The 24,415-nt window shown below is 34.1% G+C and overlaps 2 protein-coding genes across 2 annotated transcripts; one reads left to right on the top strand and one right to left on the bottom strand.

The window, feature by feature from the left end:
* LOC132553170 (putative autophagy-related protein 11) lies at nucleotides 1-6,550 on the top strand. The gene is made up of 15 exons (XM_060217394.1): nucleotides 1-37; nucleotides 363-409; nucleotides 544-610; nucleotides 1,011-1,048; nucleotides 1,375-1,447; nucleotides 1,804-1,835; nucleotides 2,259-2,331; nucleotides 2,578-2,612; nucleotides 2,858-2,930; nucleotides 3,176-3,207; nucleotides 3,443-3,485; nucleotides 3,668-4,672; nucleotides 5,515-5,889; nucleotides 6,118-6,160; nucleotides 6,391-6,550. The coding sequence occupies exons 1-15, from the start codon at nucleotides 1-3 to the stop codon at nucleotides 6,548-6,550; spliced, it is 2,133 nt and encodes a 710-aa protein (XP_060073377.1).
* Nucleotides 6,551-17,182: 10,632 nt separating this feature from the next.
* Nucleotides 17,183-20,688, bottom strand: LOC132553163 (uncharacterized). Its single transcript, XM_060217388.1, has 3 exons — nucleotides 20,576-20,688; nucleotides 20,044-20,194; nucleotides 17,183-19,109 (listed from the first exon to the last, which is right to left on the bottom strand). The coding sequence occupies exons 1-3, from the start codon at nucleotides 20,671-20,673 to the stop codon at nucleotides 18,798-18,800; spliced, it is 561 nt and encodes a 186-aa protein (XP_060073371.1). The 5' UTR covers nucleotides 20,674-20,688; the 3' UTR covers nucleotides 17,183-18,797.
* Nucleotides 20,689-24,415: the final 3,727 nt, after the last annotated feature.

The raw sequence follows: 24,415 nt of genomic DNA, 5'->3' as shown, positions 1-24,415 counted from the left end.
ATGATAGGGGTTCCAAGTATCATGTCCTTTGCGGATGGTAAGTAGCTTTTGTTAATGTATCTACACATATAGACTATATATCGATAAACGATCGTTAATGAAACGAATTCACGACAGACTCGGAATTTAGTCCGTTATCGAAGTTCGAAGTCGTAAAGGGAATATTATCTTTAAAATAACTTCGCTTTCGTTCTACATCATATTTTAAATTTAAGTTACAAATATCACACTGTGAATTGTTCACAGTTGTCTCTATGTGTTACACTTGTGTGTTAAATGCGTTGATAACGAAACAATTGTGCATCTTACCGGTGTACTTGTGTGTATAACTCCATTACTCTCCATTCTCTTTCCGATTCCAGATACCGTCAAGGTGGTGAGGAGTGAATATGATCACGATTACGCTCGGGTAAATAATTTTTATAAACTTTTATTTAAAATGAAGATTTACATTGTAATAATAATCATATGATATTCAGTATAAAGATATTTTATATTCGACGAGCCACAAATAATTTTTACGGTGCTGTATATTAATTTCAGTCATACGTCCCTACCCCGGAAGTGAAGGAAGAATTAAAGAAAATTTCCGGAAAACTCGGGGATTGTTGTAAGTTATATCAACCGGATACAAAGTTATACTTGACAGTGTCGGATGTCATATTATTGATATAACTAGGCTATCGTGTTATGGTTTAAGTTGTACATTAAGTTCTTTTTGGATCGTTTACTCATATATAATATGATAAAATATATCTGCATGAAGTTCAGCTAGGTCGAGTAAAAGTGGCACAGTTAGAACATGGGTCTTTATAATCAACTATTGTGTTAAATAAAATAAATTAAACAACAAAAATATTAACAGAAGTTATTATATACATCTGTATTAATAAAAGCAATTGAAATTTAATTGTCAATGCTTGAACGATTTTATCATTAGATTTGTTGCAATATTTCTTGGAACTTTTCATGCTTGTATTTTATATCAATAATTTGTTTTATTTATGTAGTGTATGATGACTACAGAAGAGAGATAGATACTCTCAAGGTAAGATAATTAACAAACATGAATTATTATGTGTGCAAACTCACATTTTCATAGAATCGAATGGAAAAGACAAATCTACTAGAAAATTTATTTTTGCCTATTGTTTGCTAGCAAAACAAATCTAGATGAATTATAAATGGGGAAAAACAAACAGCTATGCATTAAGTTCCTTGATTTGTTTGAGTATACATGTATATACTTATATCACCTGTTGTTGTTAGTATTCAACCTTTTTATTTTCCCCTTTTTTTATTATTTTATAAGTTGAAGGGTGTTGGTGTCCTCCCCATTGCCTTTGTTTTAACAGACTGTTTATTTTGTTCCAGCCAAATGTACATATTGATAATGAAATAGCAATATTGATGGCGGCAGAGGAAGATGTAAAACAGTCCAGACGAAGTAAGTTAAAACTTATCAGGTATTCTGAACAACTTGTAGACATATCATTCAACTAAAATGTATATTGAAATTTCAAGGGGAAAATGTATTTAACAACACAAATATTATTTGTTCAGAGGTATGTGTTAGGAATAACTATTTTCTGAACTGAAACAATAAAGTGTTATGACAATAATTTATATGGTACATGTAGATATGATACATGTCACATGTATGTATGAGAGTCAACTGAACTCAAGGATCATTAACAGTGGTAGTAAATAAGTAAGAAATAACATCAGTACTATGAGATGAAAAGTTCCAAAAATATAGAATAATTTGGCTTCCTGTTATGGTTGTGTTTCCATTCTTTTCAGATCTCAGAAGGAGAGCACGGAATATTTGTCCAGTAAGTACACAATTTACAGCCCTCCCCCACTCCTTGGATCCTCACCCACCCCATCACACCCCACCCCACCCCACCCCACCCCACCCCACCCCACTCCATCGTAATAAATAAATCAATAAATATAAATGGTGAGAAAGTATAGATCCTGAAGAAACAAATTGTATTGTGCTGAAACTGAAGGGAGTTCAGTGGTCATGACTATCAAGTATCTTAATGTTAAAATCTATGTAACAATTCACACGGATAGTGGTACCTTAATATAAATTAATATAAAATTGTGAATGCACCTTTTCCCTAAACCTACAGACCACCCCCACCTCTGATATTAACTGAAAGTCAAAGTAACTAGTGTCATGTTATTGTTCTTATTCACTATCTAATCTTTTGATTTAAGATTTTAAATTAAGTTGAATTAAATTTCAGTCGAGTGGACCCACTAAGGAAGAAGAATATGAACTGAAATATTTGAACAAACAATCTCTTCGAAAGATGTACGGTAAGGTTATAATAATTAAATAAGTTTTGTGTATAATATCTGTACATTTTGGTCTCCAATTTTTAGAAATGTTGTGAAAACAGATAATAAAGTATGCCATCATAATACCTGAGTGCACTATATAATCATTACTGCATTTAAAATATTTGAGTTAACTTTTTGGACATGTTAGATAATCTAAGCCTGTAATGTTAACATCAGGTTATTTAATTTTTTTCATTTTGTGTTTATTTATTCATTTTGCAGAACTAGAAGATTTTAAGCGAGACTTTAATACAAAGGTATAAACAACTTGGTCTACATTCGATAGATAGAGATTACATTTTATAATTAACCAATAATCAACGATCACTAATTTGTCTTGAAGAAATTACATTTTACTTCAAAAATTTTTTTTAAATGCGAACTTGACAAGACAAAATTTTCCTTACCAAATAATGAATGTTTTTTATTGTTCTACACTGACCACTTCTATAACGCTGTATGTTAAGAACTTGTCAATAATTCTGCATTAATTTTATTCCAGCCCTTCGTTGCAACCGAAATGGTGGATTTGAGTTTTGAAAGAATTGAAGACAATATCCGAAAGAGACAACAGGGTAAGTCATTTCTCAGATTGACGGAACATTATGTGCTGGGTGATCTCCACTGTATAGTATTGACTGGACTATTCCTGGATTATCTCCCTTATCAGGAGAAAATTGTCAAAGTATACATAAACTTATATTTAAAGCCAAATGTGAAAAATCATTCGTTGAGTGTGGCTTGAGTAATGTCATTATGAATTGTACTATATTACCAATGTCATACACCATTTAAACATAGAATTATCGACCATTTCCAGCTCTCCAGAATCTTCGAAGAGAAATCTATGAGGCAAGTATATTTTGTTTACATCTAATCAAGTCTTATTAGATGTATCAATTATATATTCGTGTCTAAAAAATGTTCACATATTGTTGTGAGTAAGTCACTTTAACAGTAATGCATGCACACACTATCATTGTCACATTCAACATCTTATTAAACTGAGACGACAAAAACTTCAACATCATTATAATATGAAATGGTCATTGAAATGGTTAGTTTTACTGTTTTAATTGTATTACAGGCATCTGTACTCCAATTGGCAGGGTATTATGCGAAGGCCAAAGGTAATACTATAACTTTCCCTTCTATTACAATTTAATACTGTAGTTGTTATGACACTGAATGAAAATAGAAATATCTCAAATACACATTGTAATAGAAAGACATTGAGCTGTCACAATCTTCAATGATCAGTTTATTTTGATATTTCTATATATAACAATGTATTATATATCATTTCTTGTAGAACTAAAGGAAACTTACACAGAGACTTCAGTGGTTAATTTATCCAATGCTACTAAACCAGATCAGACATCAAAGACAAATGTTGAAAAGTCCAAACATCGACCAAAGTCTGATGAGAAAATGTCTGAGCGTATACCTGGAACTGCTGAAAAAATGTCCAAAGCTTCGCCCAAGAATGCGATGAAAAAGTCCACACATGATACTAAGATTAAATTGGAGAAACCCAAGAGAATTTCTAGAGGCAGCAGTGAAAGTGACACGGATGGAGATGATTCCTACACCAATGTAATGGAAACATACCAGGCTGAGAGATTGAGATTTGAAAAGAATTTGGAAATCTTCTCTGCACGTCTGGAAGAATTTGTGGACTCTCATCGAAAGATACACGAGGAGGAGGAAGTCTCTATCAAGCCAAAGAAAAAACAACAAACTGATGTCAAAATATTCAAAACAGTCAAAGCGGATGTAAAGATGGTTAACAGTAATATCAAAGCAGTCCAGGCCAATGTCAAGATGGTCGACAACAATGTCAAAGCAGTCAAGGCCGATGTCAAAATGATCGACAACAATGTCAAATCACTCAAAACTGATGTTGAAGTTCTCAAATCCGATGTCAATACTCTCAAAAGTGATGTGAATGCACTCAAAAGCAATGTCAAAACTGTTAAAGCAGATATCCAAACCGCCAAGGCTAAAGTTAAGACTGTTAAAGTGGTCAAATCTGATGTCAAACTGGCCAACGATGATGTCAGACCTGATGTCAAAACAACAAAATCTGAGGGTAAAATCGTCCTCCAGGAAAAAACAAAGGATGCTCAACGTGACAGAAAACAGAAAAGATCTAGTGAGAAGAGTGATGTGACTATTGTCTCCCAACATGATTGTCAGGAGAAAATTCAAGCTCAGACAGTCCAGGAAGAAAGGAGGAGGAAGAAGAAAGTCTTTCGTCTTCCCAGGGAGGACATTCAGGCTTACGTGGATTCCTGTGATCATGAAAGGGCAGAAAGTAAGTAAAATTTTTATATTTATCATGTTGCTTTTCTTTCAATCATAAATTGGTGAAGGGAGATTTGCACAGCATATCATTCCCACACTTCCATTTAAAGGCATTCCTTCCTTTTAAACCGCCACCATCTATAAAACTGCCCGATGAGCCGCTGAAATTACATTTTTATTTTATTGTCATTAAAGATTGGGTCTTTCTTATACAATTCTTGTTATCGCTACTTCAAATGTATAGGATGGATAACTCTTAAAAATTTCATATGTATGTTCCTCATGGTCTGTTGTTATGTATTGTCTAATGACTGACAAGTGACCATCTTGGATTTTGACAGTGCTAATTTATTTTTGTTGTTTCTGGAGAAGTACTGGAGAGATTTTTCCAGATTTAATATGTAGGTTCCCTGTGCCCTGTAAATTTGTGAGTGATCAGAAAAATCAAATGGCTGACAGGCAGCCATTTCTTTAGATTTTGGATTGATCTTTCTCCGATTGAAACATAGGTTTCCCTTGGTCCCTAGTTTTGCCCTTTGAATTTTAGGACTGATCGGAAGTACATAATGGCTGACTGGTGGCCATCTTGGATTTGAAGATATCTAAGAGGAATTTCTAAATTTCATATAATAAAAAGCAAAAACATAGAAAAAATGTAGAAGAGAAAAAGAAAAAATGGGAAAAGATTCAACTTGCATATCATGTTAAAGATTTTTATTATGAAATTGTTATTTTTAAAAAAAAACCAGTCAGACGCTTGTATGTTATCATCTGACAACCATCCTTTTAAGTTTTTAGCTGTATTCACAGAACATTGTACAAGGATAGATATTATGTTAATTTTTTTCATAGAACGAAGACCAAAGAAAAGGAAAGAGACAAGTGTAAGCAGCATTTCTGAGGTGCTAGATTTTCCACTGAATCAAGAGGAAGAAAATGGTGGCGAGGTTACCATGGATATTGTGATGCAGGAACTGGATAAGGAAGAAAATGATGGCGAGGTTACCATGGATATTGTGATGCAGGAACTGGATAAGGAAGAAAAGGATGGCGAGGTTACCATGGATATTGTGATCAAGGAACTGGATAAGGAAGGAAGTGACGTAGATGTTGCTGACGAGTTGGGTGAGCAGCCACTGTGGGAAGAAGAAAGTGATGGAGAGATTTCCAAGGAATTGGTGATTCTGCCATTACCCACACTCGACCCCATGCCTGTGTATATTGACAGTAAGTTGTCAACTATCCTTTATTGTTTGTATGTAAACAATATTTAGACCTTTGATGTAAACAGTAGTTTAACAATATTGGCACTTTTTATGGAACAAAGCGATTACATTGAACATTTATGTTTTGGAAAAATTGATAAAAAGCCAACACTTATCAAATAATAACGAACAGAAATATGAAATAAATGAAAAATATCTTTTGTTCAAGATGTAATATTTAAATTTTTAGATTTCCAAGCAAGTTGTGTGCTGACCCAGCTATTTTCTAGCAGGTATGTTAATTTTCTTACTTCTTATATAAATGACAAAGATCGGTGTTGTCTGGACTTTTTGCAAATTTGATGAAAATTTAACGAAAGGAAAACATCAAAGTGTGAATATATATTGATGTTATTAACCGGACAGATGTCAAGATCACTGTAAACACTGATTTTTCAGCGATAGACAAAAAATATCACATGTTGTAAATTTGTAGATTAAGCCTGTTTTTGTGTTATTGTAGAGATGACTATGATGAGAACTTTGAAGCAGACTATGTGATTCCTCCCTATGAGAGCGAGAGAAGGATCTATACTAAACAAAAGAAAGTGTACTGTCACCAGAATAAACCACACACTGGACAGAGGAGGAAAATCGTACATGTAGCACCACAGCGCCGCTAATTTACCAACTTAAACAGAGATATGTTCCTGAAACATGAAATACTATATTAACAAAAACTGTATATATTAATTTTACATTTAGATTTAACATGGATTAAAAAGGGGAAAAAATGTATTTAAAAAAATCATATTATCATGCAAGATCATATTTATGACTGAAGTACAGGTGTAATAACTTAAATCATATATATTATTATTCAAAGTATTTGGTTAAATTTAGAATTCAAAGTTGAAGTATTTACACACTTTTCAATGTTTCCATGAAAGTTGTACCAGTTAACACTTAATCATGCACATTAATTAGATGTCATATGGACATTTTTATTTAATAACAAGGTACTTTGTACCTCATTATCAGTCAGGAATTAGCAGTATCTGCCTTACAAGTCTTCCACACTGTATTTTTGCAGTTGAAGACTAAAAAAAATAGTGTTGTTGTATAGATTTATCAATGTTAATCTGTGTGTGTGTGTGTTGTGGTAGGTGTGTGTGTATGTTTTTATTTTATGTGAATTTCTCTCACAAATCTACAACTGTTATACAGTATGTTTTTAATGATTTACTGGTCTCTTTATATCTAGCGTAGTGCATTTGTTGTAAGAAAATAAGAAGTACATAGATTGTACAATTTATCTACCTATACATCATACATATATGTTTCTATACATTTTCTACCTTCATTTTACATCCAATTGTTCAGTGTAACCTCTACAAGTCTTTTTATTTTTTTTTTCATAAAATTTATAAATAGTCATAATAAGAAACAGAATTATATAATTTGCTCTAAATAAGTGGTAATAATTAATATATATATATTTTTTTAGTAATGTTTTATAAGATCGTGTGGAAAGTACAAAATTGTAGGTCTAAATTTTGTGTCTAAAATAAATTATATTTTTACATTTTTGATCTGGATTCCATGAAGAGATAGATTTGATTGGGAGATAGATGTCATCGAAATTGTCTGTATTGTCTAGAAGACAGATTCGATGGGGATACAGACCCCCTTGGGCTTTTTAGAACCGTATTTAAGTAAGACTGACCATCTGTTAAATGTGAAGTAGGACTCCTTAAGGTTAAAGGTAAGCGTAATCGAAATATTGGGTACCAAAAATAAGAGTCCGGTTATTTTGATTTCTAATTGAACATAATTTTTATCTATTCGTTATATACAATTTTGTACATTTCCACCAAACACATTTATCAGATAAAATAATATCCTCATTACTACATGTACACATGTATTACCTCATTTTTCAAATATTTCAGATTTTCTTTTCATCGTTCAAATGTATATTTATACTGATAGCATTAAGACTTGAATACGTGCAAATTCTTTATCAAAACGTTATTTTTACAAAAAAATGGAAATGGTTCTTTGAGATTTTAAAGTTTTTGATAATTATATTAGAAACAGGATTCATCAATAGTTAATAATATTAATTACGAAGCATCTATATACAAACAGTGTCATTTATATACCATAATAAAATTGTGAAATTAATCTGCTTGTTTTTGTTCGTTTGGTGTGTTTTCAGTATAAATGTATGAAGTCTCCACACAAGTGAAGGCTGTATCCAGTATACAGAGGTCCGACATATACAGGTGTCAAAATGAATAGCCCCTGTTTCCGGTAAACAAAGGTTCTACAGTAAAGGATGTATGTATCTGGTATATCAAGGGTCAAGACTAGGAGGCATATATAGAGAAGTTTCAATTGGAGCGACAGGGATGTCCAGTATATAGAGGTTTCAAAAGGAGTGACAGATTTGTCCAGTATATAGTGGTTTCAAAAGGAGTGACAGATATGTCCAGTATATAGAGGTTTCAAAAGGAGTGACAGATATGTCCAGTATATAGAGGTTTCAAAAGGAGTGACAGATATGTCCAGTATATAGAGGTTTCAAAAGGAGTGACGGATATGTCCAGTATATAGAGATTTCAAAAGGAGTGACAGATGTGTCCAGTATATAGTGGTTTCAAAAGGAGTGACAGATATGTCCAGTATATAGAGGTTTCAAAAGGAGTGACAGATATGTCCAGTATATAGAGGTTTCAAAAGGAGTGACAGATATGTCCAGTATATAGAGGTTTCAAAAGGAGTGACAGATTAGTCAGTATATACAAAGGTTTACAGACAAATTACCTTATTTATAGGTTCAGCAATGAGAGAAATAAGTTTCTAGGATAGATATGTTCAGCAAATTAATGTGTTTTCGCCGCTAAGAGGTTCTTTACAAATAATTCAAGTAGGTACCATTTTAACATGACAAACTACAATTATCATTTCAGTTTAAAAACATTTTATTACAAAACTTGGTGAAAGAGTAAAATTACACAAGTAATTTCAACTTATCTTCTACATGTTTACTTAATACAACCTGCCATTGATACTGTACTGAACACAACCTGTCATTGATACTGTACTGAACACAACCTGTCTTTGATACTGTACTGAACACAACCCGTCATTGATACTGTACTGAACACAACCTGTCTTTGATACTGTACTGAACACAACCTGTCATTGATACTGTACTGAATATAACCCGTCTTTGATACTGTGCTGAACACAGCCCGTCTTTGATACTGTACTGAATACAACCTGTCTTTGATACTGTACTGAACACAACCTGTCTTTGATACTGTGCTGAACACAACCTGTCTTTGATACTGTACTGAATACAACCCGTCTTTGATACTGTGCTGAACACAGCCCGTCTTTGATACTGTACTGAACACAACCCGTCTTTGATACTGTACTGAACACAACCCGTCTTTGATACTGTACTGAACACAACCCGTCTTTGATACTGTACTGAACACAACCCGTCTTTGATACTGTACTGAACACAACCTGTCTTTGATACTGTGCTGAACACAACCTGTCATTGATACTGTACTGAACACAACCTGCCATTGATATTCTACCGAATAAGACTTGACGTGGATACTGTACTGAATACAACTTGCTTATAAACTGCATTGAATACAACCTGAACTACAGTAGAATGCAAACATGCTCTGGTTTAAATGATTGTCCTGTTTACGTCTATCTTATTATCTGTTATTGATCCTATAAAAAACAAGGTAATAAGTAAATTCGATTACTGAAGGTAAACAATCATGGCAATACAATTTTCCCGGCAAAACATCTTACTTAACTTCAACTTCAGCAGTATAAATAAATACGTTTATTACAAATAAATAAATTGCTGCCTTTCGATAGACTAATTTCTGGAAACCCTTGAAGCTTTAACCTTGAATGAAACACGGGAACATACACGGAGTAGAAATAAAACCATGTAGGACACCATGATTATTACATCTATCAGCTGTAATCGAATTAATTTGCATATCGGTCATTATGTGAACGACAATTTAATTAACAGCTATTGCGTGGAAAGTTTTAAAGCGGTTCGCTACAAAATATCAGGTTTTGCTTAAAATTAAGATTACAAAGTCGTCTTTTTCAAAATCTAAATATCTGAGTATTTCGTTGATGACAACGTCTCTAAACCTCTTATTCTTTCTTAAAATTCTCCTCCTCCTCTGTTACCACTGACTTGGTTTTTCGGCTGTACATAGCGAACAAGTACGAGAGAAAAAAGAAGTGCATAGCAAAGAAAACCATGGCGGAGTAGTCTCTGAGGATGACATTCGAGACAATCATGACAGACATGATCGCTAGAAGGATACCGGAAGCTCCTTGTTTGAGTTCACGATCCCCTACAAATAGGGCGAGTCCACAACAGATTTCCCAGATCCCAAGGGTCATATGGTATTTGTGTGGCTCAGGCACGAATCCGAACAGGACGGTTGGACACACCTTCGCGTAGGCTTGGAACTGCCTAGTCTGAAAATCAACAAAGTGAAAATTCTTTCAATATATACAACATTTCAAAATCAGTTTTTGAAAACTGACACAGTTACAACAAGTGTGTAGGATTGATCTCTCTTGGTTTTTATAAAAAGAATCAATGTGTATCTATATTTTTTTCTAAAGTCAATATCCTATCCCATGGTTTACCGACCCAGCTTTTAAACGGTTCCATTCTGCGGTACCAGGCACAATTTATTTCCTTATGGTTAATTGCAAATATATATACATGAAGCCAAAATTATGCTTATAAGAAGAAGAATTGAGATCGGGACCTGTTTCACGCGGAAGCAACAACATGAGGCAATTTAAGTAACATTATATGCAGCACGTGAAATTCAACATACCATCCTTACCAAGTGCCATTTCGTAATCAGTAATTTGTGTTACATCTTCAACAAGAGTACCGCAGGGCAGAGCAATATACGCCCGTCCAAAAGCATTTTTGTAATAAACCTTCATATGAAGTTTCAAATTAATAAATGAAAGATTACTCAAGTGATTGAGGGTAAACCTTTTTGAAAATGAACCAAGGGCTATAACTCTGTAAATAATGGGCGAAAAATTTTGGTTATCGAACTTGACTTGGCTTTTATGGTAATAAACCTTCATGTGAAGTTTCCAATTCTTTTGTAAAAAATTTCACGAGTTATCGATCGGAAACCTATTTTGCAAACGTGCCAAGGGCCATAACTCTGTAAATAATGGGCGAAAAATTTTGGTTATCAAACTCAACCTGGCTTTTATGGTAATAAACCTTCATGTCAAGTTACCAATTAATCTGTAAAAAAATATTCAAGTTATCGAACGGAAACCTGTGTGCGGCCGCCCGCCCGCGTGAAAACATAATACGTCCCGTCTTTCGACGGGCGTATAATAATTTTGTGTTTGATGAGAGGGATAACTAATCTAATTAAGTCTGTTTCAGAGAAGTAATTTTTGACCTCTGAAAATCAGTTATGAAAAAGGGTCATTTGCTCCGTGTTATAACAGATTTTTTTTACATTTAACAGGAAGCATGCAAATATGCTGGTTTTTTTTTTTATTCATATATGCATAATATTGCTTAAATAAATTTCGAAATTGCAATCATATAGGGGTACTTTGAGAAATTTGTACATTATTGAATAACCAAAATCACACATTTTGTTTAATGTTTTTTTAACATAGTTTATTACATAAACATATTTAGTACCTTTACGTAACAACATATAAACGAATAAATAACCAGCAAAGCTACTTATATGGTTTGGAGACATGTTCATATATCTACATGTGTCATTTGCTTTTCTTAATACCTAATTTTTTGTTTCAAACAATGATATAAATTGCAAATTCATGTCAGATATGTTGACATTACCAATCAGTATTAATAAATTAAAGTTCAAAAACTGAGAATCTCGAGAAAAAGACACTCGTGGAAATTAAATAATGAGCAGTATTGAAGGCATTTTACCAACTACCTGACATGTAATTGTACAATACAATACAGATGTATCACAATCACAAAAGTGACGATTTAGGTAGAACATGATAGAGAAATGATAAATTGTTTCATAATCCCATTGGAAATTTCAACATAAAATGCGTCTACTTTCAAAGTTCTCGTTATTAGCACGAGCAGGTCAAGACACGTCTTACAAGTTTGATGTCTTTTAGCCGTAACAAGACGGTATTTACACATCACAACTTCAAAAACTCAATTCAATCTTAGTCCTGTTTCTGTTTCCAAAACTTTACAAGCAAAAACGACAGAGGCAACAGTCCGCCAAGATAAAACCAGACGAAAAAATAGTCTCCTAGCGCTAGTCCTGACCAGACCATGAGTGCCATCATCGCCACGAGGACTCCACAGCCTCCGAGGCGGAGTTCACGGTCCCAAGTCAACATGGCAAGTCCACTCGACAACTCAAACATGCCCGTCATTGCCCGGTACATGTCCGGATCTGGCGTGTAGCCTAGCCACGCACTGGGGAATACGGACGCATATAAAATACAGCGTAAATGCTGAAACAGAGCGAGAAACACTAAATCAAAAATACAGTTTCCAGATATCATTGGGGAAAAAACAAAAAAATATTCATCGAGGGGTGAAAACAGTCACAGATACCAAGATACATTAAAACTACAAAAGATATTTCGTAACAGTAACGGATACCCGCAGATACTTCAAAACTGACATGAATACCAACGCATACTTCAAAACAGTAACAAATGCCCAAAATACTTCAATACCGTAACATTAACCACAGAACCAAAGATACTTCAAAACACATGTACCCTTAGATGCTTCAAGCCAACAACAGATACTAGTAAATACTTCAAAACAGTAACAGGTGCCCACGGGTTACCGATACACCCAGATATTGGTGTCTCAAACCCGTACTTCAAAAACGGTATCCAATGACAACAAATACAAAGGGCCACTTGAAAAAAAAGGGAACCATAACGACCATAATTGCAAAACATTGCAGACAAGATAGTCTAGAACACGTGGTTACGAATGTATACAGCGACAATGCCCCGCGTTGACGTTCATCGACGCAACACCAACACGATCCGTTAATTGTTAATTTTAGTGTTGTATTCCAAATGACAACAGAAATGTCTTACGTACAGGACACAGGCACTTGGCACAAATTTTCAATCCACTATAAATACTGTGATACACAAGTATTATGAGAGTTTGGGTTGGGATTTTGTGCCAAATCTCTGTGGTACGTTATACAATGCTCTAAAAGACCTATAATTTACTATTCAAACGCAGAAATGATCAAGAATGATTGGATTTTAGTTGTTCTGAAATATGTCCCTTTTGGAGGCGACACATCAGTTACGAAAATCTTTCTGTTAGATTCTACCCTTTGTAATTTAACAAAAACCTGTCCATTGCAGGTTTTTAATCCTGCTTTTGGTTGAATTATTTTTGTGTCTGTTAATATCAAGGTCGAAGAGTTAACATGTCCATATTCACCCCAGCAGACGACAACTGTCATAAAAATGTCTTTAACACACTTACGATTGCGAAAGCCATTTGTTGTGACATCGGGTATAACTTGACTACCCCCATCGCTACGTATACCAAGGATAGAAATCCGGTCAGAAGGTGTTGTGCTAGACGAGTCATGATGGTTGTGACCTTGAACTTTGGTTGACCTTAAACAGAAAGCGTCATTCAGATGAAGAAATATTTAGAACATGTTTGTTTCAGCTTCAATGCAAGTCTTTACATGAATGAAATGTGAATAATTTGATTAATTCGAAGAACATGTTTGTAAACACAATTGGAAGAAAACCCGATGTCATTGTTTGGTTGAGTTTTTACTATCAATTTACTGGTTTGAAATCGTGTTCCACTTCAGGTAATCCACGCATCAATAAATTGTGATATCAAAATGGTAAAATGATTATTTTTCTTGTACTAAAAATGAGTTCATCATATTTAGTCGAAAGATCTTCCTTTACCTCGCGAGTGTTGCGAGAAAGGAAAGACAAATATATAAATGACTAAAAAGATATATTACAATAAAGATATTATTATCTATGTAGAGGTATCAAGAAAACCATTCATTAGAAAAAAATATGTGCTGACAACTAAACTTACCTCTTTGGTGATGTGGTCTGGCACTACACGATTGTAATACTGGGGATAGTGCACACGTCCGGGTGTAGTCTCAAATATATTGTAAACGGGTAGCCGGAAGATCTTGACCAGTATCAGACACCCTGGTATAATGACCAGAGGCAATGACATCCATCAAATCGAACTGACCAGATCAATACACCGTACATACATTGGTAGTTGGGTGGGTTTTGACCGATGGCCTGGAGGGGCGGCCAATAATAAATGACTGGTCAGTTTATATATATATATATATATATGTCATTCAAACCAACCGGACTTCCTTTTTTCTTCACCATTCGTTTTATTATTTTCTTAAACTAAGATTTCGATATCTGAACTAATTTCAAACGGTAAAATCAGATCCGAGAACACATAGAATACAGTTTACGCCCCTGAACAATTTCCAAAATGAATAAAAGAGAGATAGAGAAAAATGAAACACTCGGATTACATGGTCAAATTTAGAGAAGAAGACTGTATTATAAATGTGAAATGTATAGACATTTACTTCCAAAGCCGAGTTTTGCTAAACTCTCCTGACAGGGAATTCGAACACGTAGAACTGTCAATACACACGTTGTATACAGGAGGTTGGTGAAAATACCAACTTACTTTACGTGGTCCCAGTATATCGAAACAGAAATCTGAAACTATCCTCTGAGTCAGACATATTTAGACACCGAGAATGAGGCGACTAATGCGGATACATCTTCTGTGTTATGTCTTGTACTCGGCGAGACATTGGCGCTCCATACACCCGTCCTCTTATGACCCTGGGTGTTGGTGTACGTTCTATCTGGAGCTAACGCAGGAAGTCCTGAACTTGAACCCTCGTTTTTACATTTTCTTTCAATTTTACGAAGGATTACTCACCTTCTTTTGACCCATGGCTTTCAGCTCACAGGGTTTTCACTTTATGAAACAATATCGAGCCCTTTTTTTAATCCCTTGGGTTCTCCAAACATTTTTGTCCAGTAATTCGGTAAGAAACGGTCGTCATTATCAACGATTTTAAACAAAATATTCATCTTCACCATATTTTTCATTACTGTTAATTTCTAGTCAGCAATAACTCTCTTACCCATAAGATCTCAATTAAAGCCGAGTGACACATAAAATTCCATTTAAGTTACTAACACGAGTTTAAAATTTTAAAACGTACATAGTAACATCCAAACTTATTACAAAGCAAAACTGGCATTTGTTTCCATATCAGACATTCGAATTCGCTTGGTCAGTTGGCGCATTAACCTTTCATCGCACTCCATAGGGTCAAGAAAAGAGATTTAGGTCAGCTCGCCATAATTTTTCTGAAAGTTGTACGTCATTTGCTTTGAAATAAAACAAAATATCTAGTGAAAATTTACATAGGATTATATCATAGCCGAAAAATTGGTTGATTCTTTTCCATCTCGGACACTATAGTTGCATCAATGCAACAGGGTCCTGGCACAAATTCTCCACCAACGGTCCATATGTATGTATTACAGTGACTAAAGTACATGGGTAATGGACCATAGATTTGGAATTCGTGCCAAGACCCTGTGGTCAGTGCTAGCACACTTCACATTGGACTAATCCGATAAGGCGATCTGTGTAGTTATCAAGACGTCAAACTTGGATGTTAAAAACTTCTATACATAAAACACATAAAAAGATGTTACGAAATGTTAAAAGTATATTAGCGGATTTTAAGCAGCATTGGGCGTTTACACTACCGAAATCATCGTGCGTCGTAAATTACTGATGACGTCACAAGAAGAACATGTATCTTTCACCAGCTATTTCATGCGATCTACCCATGCATTGTTGTGGCTATTTGGACACAGTCACAAAACCATTGTTCCTAGAACCTGTTTTGGTCTTATTTCTAGTTAATCTGATGTCTTATCGTCTGTGAACAAAATCATATCAGGTCATCAAGTACTAAAACATAAATTTAAGTACAAATCAACAGTGACATATATAACGTTATGTAGGTCTCTGAAATTAAGTACAGTACTCAAATAATGTTTCTATACTGGGCATATGTAAATATTTCGACTTATTCTTATAAGCGATAAAAAAAAATGGTGAACACATCTAGGTTTGTTAATTGTTTTTAATTTTCACACACTTTCACACGCACATACAAAATAACAAAAAATATCACTGTTAATTTTTTCATCTCAATGTTTTTAAATTATAGTCCTTTCTAAACAAATGATCATAGCAGAATAAAACATCTAAGTAGGAAAATGTGTACAGTGTAAACAGTCAATGGTATCTTGCTGCAATTCTTTGGTTGAATGTTCATATCTTTTACAGTCATGTCAATTTATTTGAAATAATGCAACAAAAACATTAATAAATTAAAAATGCAAATATCAACACACTGAATACCAAATTTGGATTTTATCACACAAAAATATTGATGTCTGTAAACTTGTGCTAAAAATGGATTGATGAAACATACTGTTGTAGTTGATTAGTTTTCAAGTACAATGTACAAAAAAAGTATACTAGATTATCACGTTATATATATATAATACTGTAATATACATATAATTTGAGTTATTTAAACAGTTATTTCCGAATACATATGAATAAATTTCTATTTAGAAAAATTTTAGGATTCTTACCTGTCTATTCAAAGATAAGCCAATGTTTCTAAATTCACAAGAAATACCTACAATGGTTGTGGGGGCCCAATCAAGGCTTATTGCAGGTCTTAACAAGGCGTATTGCAGGGGTTAATATGTCTATTTTGTTTCGACAAAAATAGAATATATCAATAGATAGCCAGAAAGAAGTACTCTATCCAGGTCTGATATTCAAAATTACACCAACATAAAGTAAACATCAAGTAAACATATGTATTAGTACTGATTATTGATACATGAGCATTTACATCATTAATATAACACTTGTATAAAAAATAATCAAGTAATTTATCACTTCAACAATAACACACCTTATAATATCCTGGGCACATCTTAATGTTAACATCAAAGTCCAGTTTCATTTGAAATCAATTTAAAATTGAGTGCTTTACCTGCTGGATGTGTCTAAAAGGAGGTTTTCAGAATGCAGGGCTCTCTATCTGCCAGATTTGGGGCCGAATATTCCCAATGAAAATAGTATCTTTTTTTCCCAATTTAGACACCAAGTTTTCCCAATTCTAAGGAAAACGCCACTATTTTTCCCAATTCTAAGGGCCCCGGGCCCAAGTCCCAAAATGGGGTGTGAGAGCCCTGGAATGAAGTAATCCTCAAGTTAGATTAAAGTAATTTCATTCATTTTCCAAAACAGTAAACTCAATTACAGCCAAAGGCATTTCACCTCTTGAAATGCATTACTTGCTTGAAAAAGAAAATGAAATAACATAAACAGTATTATTTTTTTTGTTTTTTTTTTTTTCTTTTTTCTCTTTTTTCTTTTTGATACCTACATTGTCTTAAATATTAATTTCAATCCTTTTAAAGATTCTTTCTTACAGAAAGACCTTTAAACAATATCACAATAAAAGATGGATTTTGATTGTAATGCAGCATATAACTGGAAAATCTACGAGTAAATCAATTATATAATGTAGACTTTGGCAAGAACCACAATGCATTTTATGCAAGAATGTAATCTATCCATTATTTACAAAGTTATTTCATTAATGAAATGTGAATTACAAGTGTAGCTTTTGTCCTCAACAGGAATTTATATAGCAAAACCAGCACAAATACATAGTACCTGAATACTGATTGAAATTTAGACAAAACATATGAGTTTTTAAGCACAATTACATTGTGCCTGAATACAGGAAATGATCCCAGAAAAAAATATATGAAAAACACTGCAGAGAAAAAAAATCAATTCTATTCGCAGAACTATGTGTTCTTATATCAAATCTTTACCAGGACTCCTCTTGTGCTCCATTCCAACCTTAAAACATATAAAACCAAATTGTCGCATTGTAAATGCTGGCTTAGGTTATGATAATGTGTATCTAGTTTCACAACAACAGCACTGTGGAGTGGAACAATATACACCCGTCCCAGGTCAAAGAGATTTCAGGATTCATTGTATTGAAAAGAATATATATATTGAAAAAGTAATAATGAGTAAAAGATGTCCTCAAGAAATTGGCTGAATATTGAGAGAGGAGATCTCCTGACAATAGTAACATTATGATCAAAACATGGGGCAATAACTCTTTCAAATACAGTCAAATCAAGCTGCTTTTCTGGGAAATACAACTTCAAATTCCTGTCATAGGCATACGGAGGAATAACACCATGCCATAAAATGTCCTGTCAAAATTTTTGATAGCATAAAAAATTTTGTTGCGAGTTGAAGTTTTACTGAAAAGATTAACTTATCAACTTTCCAGTTCCAGAATACTACTCTGAAATTTAATGTAAGTGATATGATGAAACATGAAGGAAAATTTAGATAAGTGACAGTATTAAAAATAAAAATAGATGTTCACTTGAAGTCTGGAGAAAATCACTGCATATTACTGTTTCTACAATATACATTACTGCATCGGCACTATAAAACCTGAAATGTCTGTTGTCCCTTGTCTCATTCAACAACTGATTACTATTTTATAGTTTGACAACTTTTAAACAACGACTTTTGAAGTCGATATTCCTTGACAAAAAAAACCTCAACTGGCTTTCCCTATATTTTTTTTTTTTTCATTTGTCTTCAACAAAACACATGTATTATTGTCCAAGGCCTCAGAAGTGAATGCTGATGTTTCATCCCTAATTAACCTTAACTGATTTGGCTTCTTTCTGCATGGTTGCCCATAACACATACATAGTCCACATCAAATACACCGCCGGAACAAGGCTGGGAAGAAACTCCAGTAAGACCAAATGTGTGAGTATTGCTCCTATCATAATTGTAATCAGGATGCAACATCCCACCTTTTTCAGTCCTGTGGGACCCACAAGAACTCCCAAAGCACTTGATACTTCCATGGATCCTACGATTATTCGGTACAAATCTCCATCTGGAGGGTAACCCATCCATGCAGTGGGAAACACTCCATTATAAATCTTAAACTTGCTAACCTGAAAGTACACAAAAATGTCATAGAAATTATATACTTCTCACGATTTACATTGATAAGAAAAGTAACAATGTATCAATTATTGTAGTTGACACTAAGGAGGAAAAAATCTTTTAGTTTACTAACATAAGGTTAGATCAGCCACACTTCTGGCCTGTGAAATCTTCATGTAAGATCTAGCTGATAAATATCTGATTTAAACGTATTCATTGTGATTCTTTGGACTTCTTAAAGTGTACAGTATGTATGCTGTAAACTTAACTGCCATCAACATCATGAATATCTGACCTTAACAGAAATGTACACAAAAATTTCAATCTTATATCTTGCATTCTTATAAGGGCAAAAAGGAGTTATTGCCCTTTTCCTGGTAAAATTGCAAGATGTTTCAAGTAAACAAACGAGCCTGATAAAAAAGTGATGGATTTGAAAGAAGAACAATCTGAATTGACTTATGTCCTGGTAGATTTTTTGCCTATCTTAGTTCTAATATTCAAGTTTCTTAATAAATATTTTTTACCCAAATGTGTAGCCTTTATATACAGTACAGGCCCTTGTTCATCTTCATAACAATGATGCAAATATTTACTTCACTAAATAAGTTGAAATGATTAAAGATAAATGAAACAGGCTCTGGCAAACAACATCTGCTTTTATAAATCTTCTTCAGTTTAAGTTAATGATTCCTGTGATTACATGATGACATTCTGTTTTTTGCAAATATCGCAGAAAACACACCTTTCCATGCCATTCTTGCTATTAGAGAATCCAGTAGTCTCAATTTATAAGCTTAATGATTGAAGAAATAAAGAATTTAATCACTTCATAAGTTTTTTCCATTCTGATTACATGAAACATTTGTGCATATTGACACAATTTCATTATCGCATTTATTTATAAACTTGTGATAGTTTTGTAGCAGAAGACCAACTTACCATTTCCTTGTATACTGTGGGAAAAAAAGGATATAACTTCATAAGCCCTGTGGTTACAAACAACAGTGGAAGTAGCGAGCACATGATGGTTCTACCGATGTTAGTCATGGTTAGATAGCAGGCAAAACAATGGAAATGGATAATCTTGGATCTGAAACATTCAATTATTAAAATAAATATTTCAAAAATAACAATGCATTTGGTTCAGTGCCAGATTTAGAGGATTTCTGATAGCAGAAATACTGATTACTTGTAATTTTCTTTTGAGAATTTTTGGGATCCATCCACGATCCCTGTGGTCAATTTCAACATTAGATGATATTACTTATATGCAGTGACATATACTTCAAACTATAATTTTACCTAATTCTTGTACTTACCGATCACCTGGTAATTAAATTTCACCATTTGCTGAGACTAGTAATGTGACCTGTACTCTCAGTTTTTACACTAATCTGTCCTTCCTAAGTCTTTTCCCCCTCGACAACTACAACATCCTGTACTACCAAGGAAGTGTCTCATTATTCTATACCTTCTATTTTTTGGTTGGCCATTGGCACCAATTATGTATTTGGAAGGAGGGGCATTGAAAAACACTCGGTCCCCATTCTGGTTCAAACTATTAACCATTCTGTCTCTAGATGGCCCCTCTCTTGCCTAAACAAGACTAGAAAGGCAACTTGTACTCTCAACTTCTACTCTGCCATAACACCTGCAACATTTAACAAAAATTGAACACAACTGTAACTTACACCTTCTTTCTAACTACTATATTTCTACTACCTATGTTAATGTATAGGTATTGTCTCCCTTTACTTAGCGTAATTGTGTTATTGCATGGTCTCTGGAGTTATCATATGTTGACAAAGTCATTGTACAGAAAAAGAAATGGGACAGGTGCTGGTCAGTCAGAAAATCTTTTTTATTTTTTACCAGTTTTGAAGGATATGTGGAGAGGGAATCTCAAGTTTTAGTTACAGTGTCTTTTATGTTGACAAAGTCACTGTACAGAAAAAGAAATGGGACATGTGCTGGTCAGTCAGAAATCTTTTTTATTTTTTACCAGTCTTTAAGGATATGTGGAGAGGGAATCTCAAGTTTTAGTTACAGTCTCTTTTAGAAAATTGTAAACAAGAAAAACAAAAAAAATCCCACACAGTTAAAGGGTCCATCGACTGTAAACACATGGTGAGGCCACTCAGTTTGGATAGCTGAAATTTACTTCAATGACTACATTGTACATATGTATATATTTCTTATGGCTTGGTACTTGTAATGGTATCTTTCCTGACAGTTTTTTTTCTTTTTGTTTTGTCTTTAATAACAGGTGATTTTCTTTTTTTTTGTTTCTAAGAAAATGTATGAGCTATGAATATATATTGCAGAGAGCACAGTTGCTTTGTTTCAGAATTTTCAGAAGTGTCCCTGGGAACATTATCAAACATCCAATAAAATTGAGTCCCAAAGAGGAATCCCAGAAGTGATTAAATACTTCAGAGTGTGTATAAATACTTTGTTTATAGTGTTGTGGTTATTAACTGATATCATATATACATTACTCAAAATCCAGAAACCGAGCTCCCTTGTTAGAGAGCGATAAACAGATAAAAGGAGTGTGTAACAAGTTACTGGAAAACCTAGCTCTCACTGTTTATAAGCAATACTTGATAATTGGAGAGAGGCAGTCATTGTGCCAATATTCAAAAGAGGCAAATGGCACCGGCCATCCGATTACCACCCTGTCTTGCTTACTTCAGTTTCATGCAAGGTTTTGGAACATGCGATTCAATTCACAGTCATATCATGGATCACTTTGACAGGTTGAAGGTACTCACTGACAAGCAGCATGGCTTTAGAAGCAGACATTTGAGTGAGACCTAGCTGATTGTTACCATTGAATGTATTGCAAAGTCGCTCGCCCATGGGAAACAAGTAGGATCTGACATCACTGCAGTGACGGGAACACAAATATGTTTGGTGATCTACATGATCAACAAGCAGTACCCACTCCAGACCAGTTATACATAACATGGCCACACTCTGGAGGAAGTCAGCAGTGCAAAGTATCTGGGTGTGACAATTCACCATAAGCTATGCTGGAACACATCTCCAACATCAGGACTAAGGCCATCAGAACCCTAGGATTTATCCAGGGATGCAAACCCTACATCAAATCTATGACTTGTCAGACAAGTGCGGGACCCATACCAACATGTCCACATCAGGATTTTCAAGGGGGTAAGGTGGGGTGGGTGGGGGGTAACCTGTTTCATAACAGGCAATTACAGGGATCTAGCCCAGGGTTCATGACGGCCATGCGTGGTGCAGGACCTTCAACGTGACATCCTGGAACATAACCGTACAACATCAGGCTCGTCATGATGTTTAAAATCTCTAAATCATTTAATTATTTGACATTTATGGGGCAAGATACCTGACACCATGTGATAGCAAGACAAGAGGTGAACTTATATTACTTTAGTAAACAGCATCAAAGGAAGTAACCGACAAATCCTTCTTCCTCCACACCATCCGAGACCGGACCGGAATACCATCATCCGTGAGGGTGACAACACAACTACAGCAGCATGCTAAAGCTAGCTTGACATGTTACATTTGTATCCATTTATGACTTTAAATACTACCAGAAGATTTTAAGCCGTACTTGTCAAGATGCCATGCGGCAGTGCATATCTACACTCCATCGCGGGTCACGCATTAAGTTAGTTCACAGGTCGGAGATCATTGTGGGATTATTAGAGAGATTGCTCTGGCCGCTGACAATGGGATAAAAAGCACACTACACTTATAGTAAGAAAATTCGGTGAGATGGATTAATTAACGATGACCTCTTAAAAGAAGCACTACAAGTGAGTGGATTGCTTGAAATACCTTGTTGGGCGATTTTTTTTTCCCCTCTCAACTCGTTATTCAAGTTCTCGCTTAGTTGATTGTAACAAGTTGAAACGACATCCGGAACATGGGTTTAAAAAATAAACATAAATAATCCATGATAGTTGAAATTTGCTGTTTATACTTTTTAAAGTATTATCTTTTCTTTGGTGAGATTGAGACTGAGCATTTGATACGTAGATATAACAAGATATAATAAAATTGTTTTATTTCGGAAACATTCAGGAACATCCGTACTTAGTTTTTACTTCCGGATGAGACGAAGACAGCTTCAGTTTCAGGTAAGTCTAAAAACAACGTGTTTTGCGCACATGCATACTAGTGTTGAGGCACTTTTTTTCTTTTTTATTTGTCATCCGATACCATGGTGCACATAGCTAAGTAGATGTAACAGTTTATTAACAAATGACAGCATATATAATGTGTATTTATAGCAAACTGAAAGTACATGTATTTTTTTACGTAGTGGTAAATCGGTACAGAGAGAGAAAGAAAGTAAGTATTTTTTTCACAAATTGTTATTTTACATATGGTAATTCCACTAGTTAATTGCGTTGACCCTTTCAGTAGCATGTGTCTTAATTGAACATTTTGGCACTGCTGTACTGAGGATGTTTGTTTACACAACAATAGCAAAGTTACCTGTACATCTGTAGCTTGTAGCATATTATAAACAATTTGTATGAACGTGTCTGTATTTTCCTAAATGCTTCTACTGTCTGTAGCTTGCATGATGACTTGAAGAATATGTCTAAATATAACCCAGTTACAAAAATATGTACATGTGTGCTTATTTGCTTCCTGGTTTCCAGCTCCATTATTATTTGCATATTTATGACAACAAATACATTAAAATATTCAAATACACATGTAATTGGCTGAAATACCATCATTTTTTGCCAAATATGACTATAGACTCTACAGTATGTACAAATATGCTTTTAACAAGCTTTTTATTAAGGGGCCTACAAGGAATATATATACATTAACAGTATCTGCGATTACTGTGTGTATACCATTAATCCACAATATACATGTACAACTATACAGAAACATATAATATCTGTATGTCGCTGAACTGTTTATAGTAATTAAGATACAACTTGGCTCAAAAAAAAAAAAAAAAAATTACAAAAAACAAAAATTTGTTAGAACATACATATAGGAAAAGGTATAAAGTTCAACATGGGATTTTCCAGCAGTGAACAAGTTTGTGGTGCTTTCATTATCTTCTATTAAAAGGATATATTTATTACTTAAAATCAAAACTTTTGAGTGAAATATTCATGATATATTGGGGAAAACCATTTGCTTAATCCAGAGATTGATTGATAGATATGAAAAAATATCTATATATCCCTCAAGTATCAAATACAAAAAGATGTCATATATATACATGCACAGGATGAATTTTACAACAAAATTTTAATTGAGGAAAATTTTCATTTTAGAGAATATA

The sequence above is a fragment of the Ylistrum balloti genome, unplaced genomic scaffold (genome assembly GCF_031769215.1).
Source record: "Ylistrum balloti isolate Yb309-2 unplaced genomic scaffold, AGI_CSIRO_Ybal_v1 Utg370302, whole genome shotgun sequence".
Classification (NCBI taxonomy): Eukaryota; Metazoa; Mollusca; class Bivalvia; order Pectinida; family Pectinidae; genus Ylistrum; species Ylistrum balloti.
Note: the sequence above shows the minus strand (reverse complement) of the source record. Positions and strands in the feature narration are given on the sequence as shown.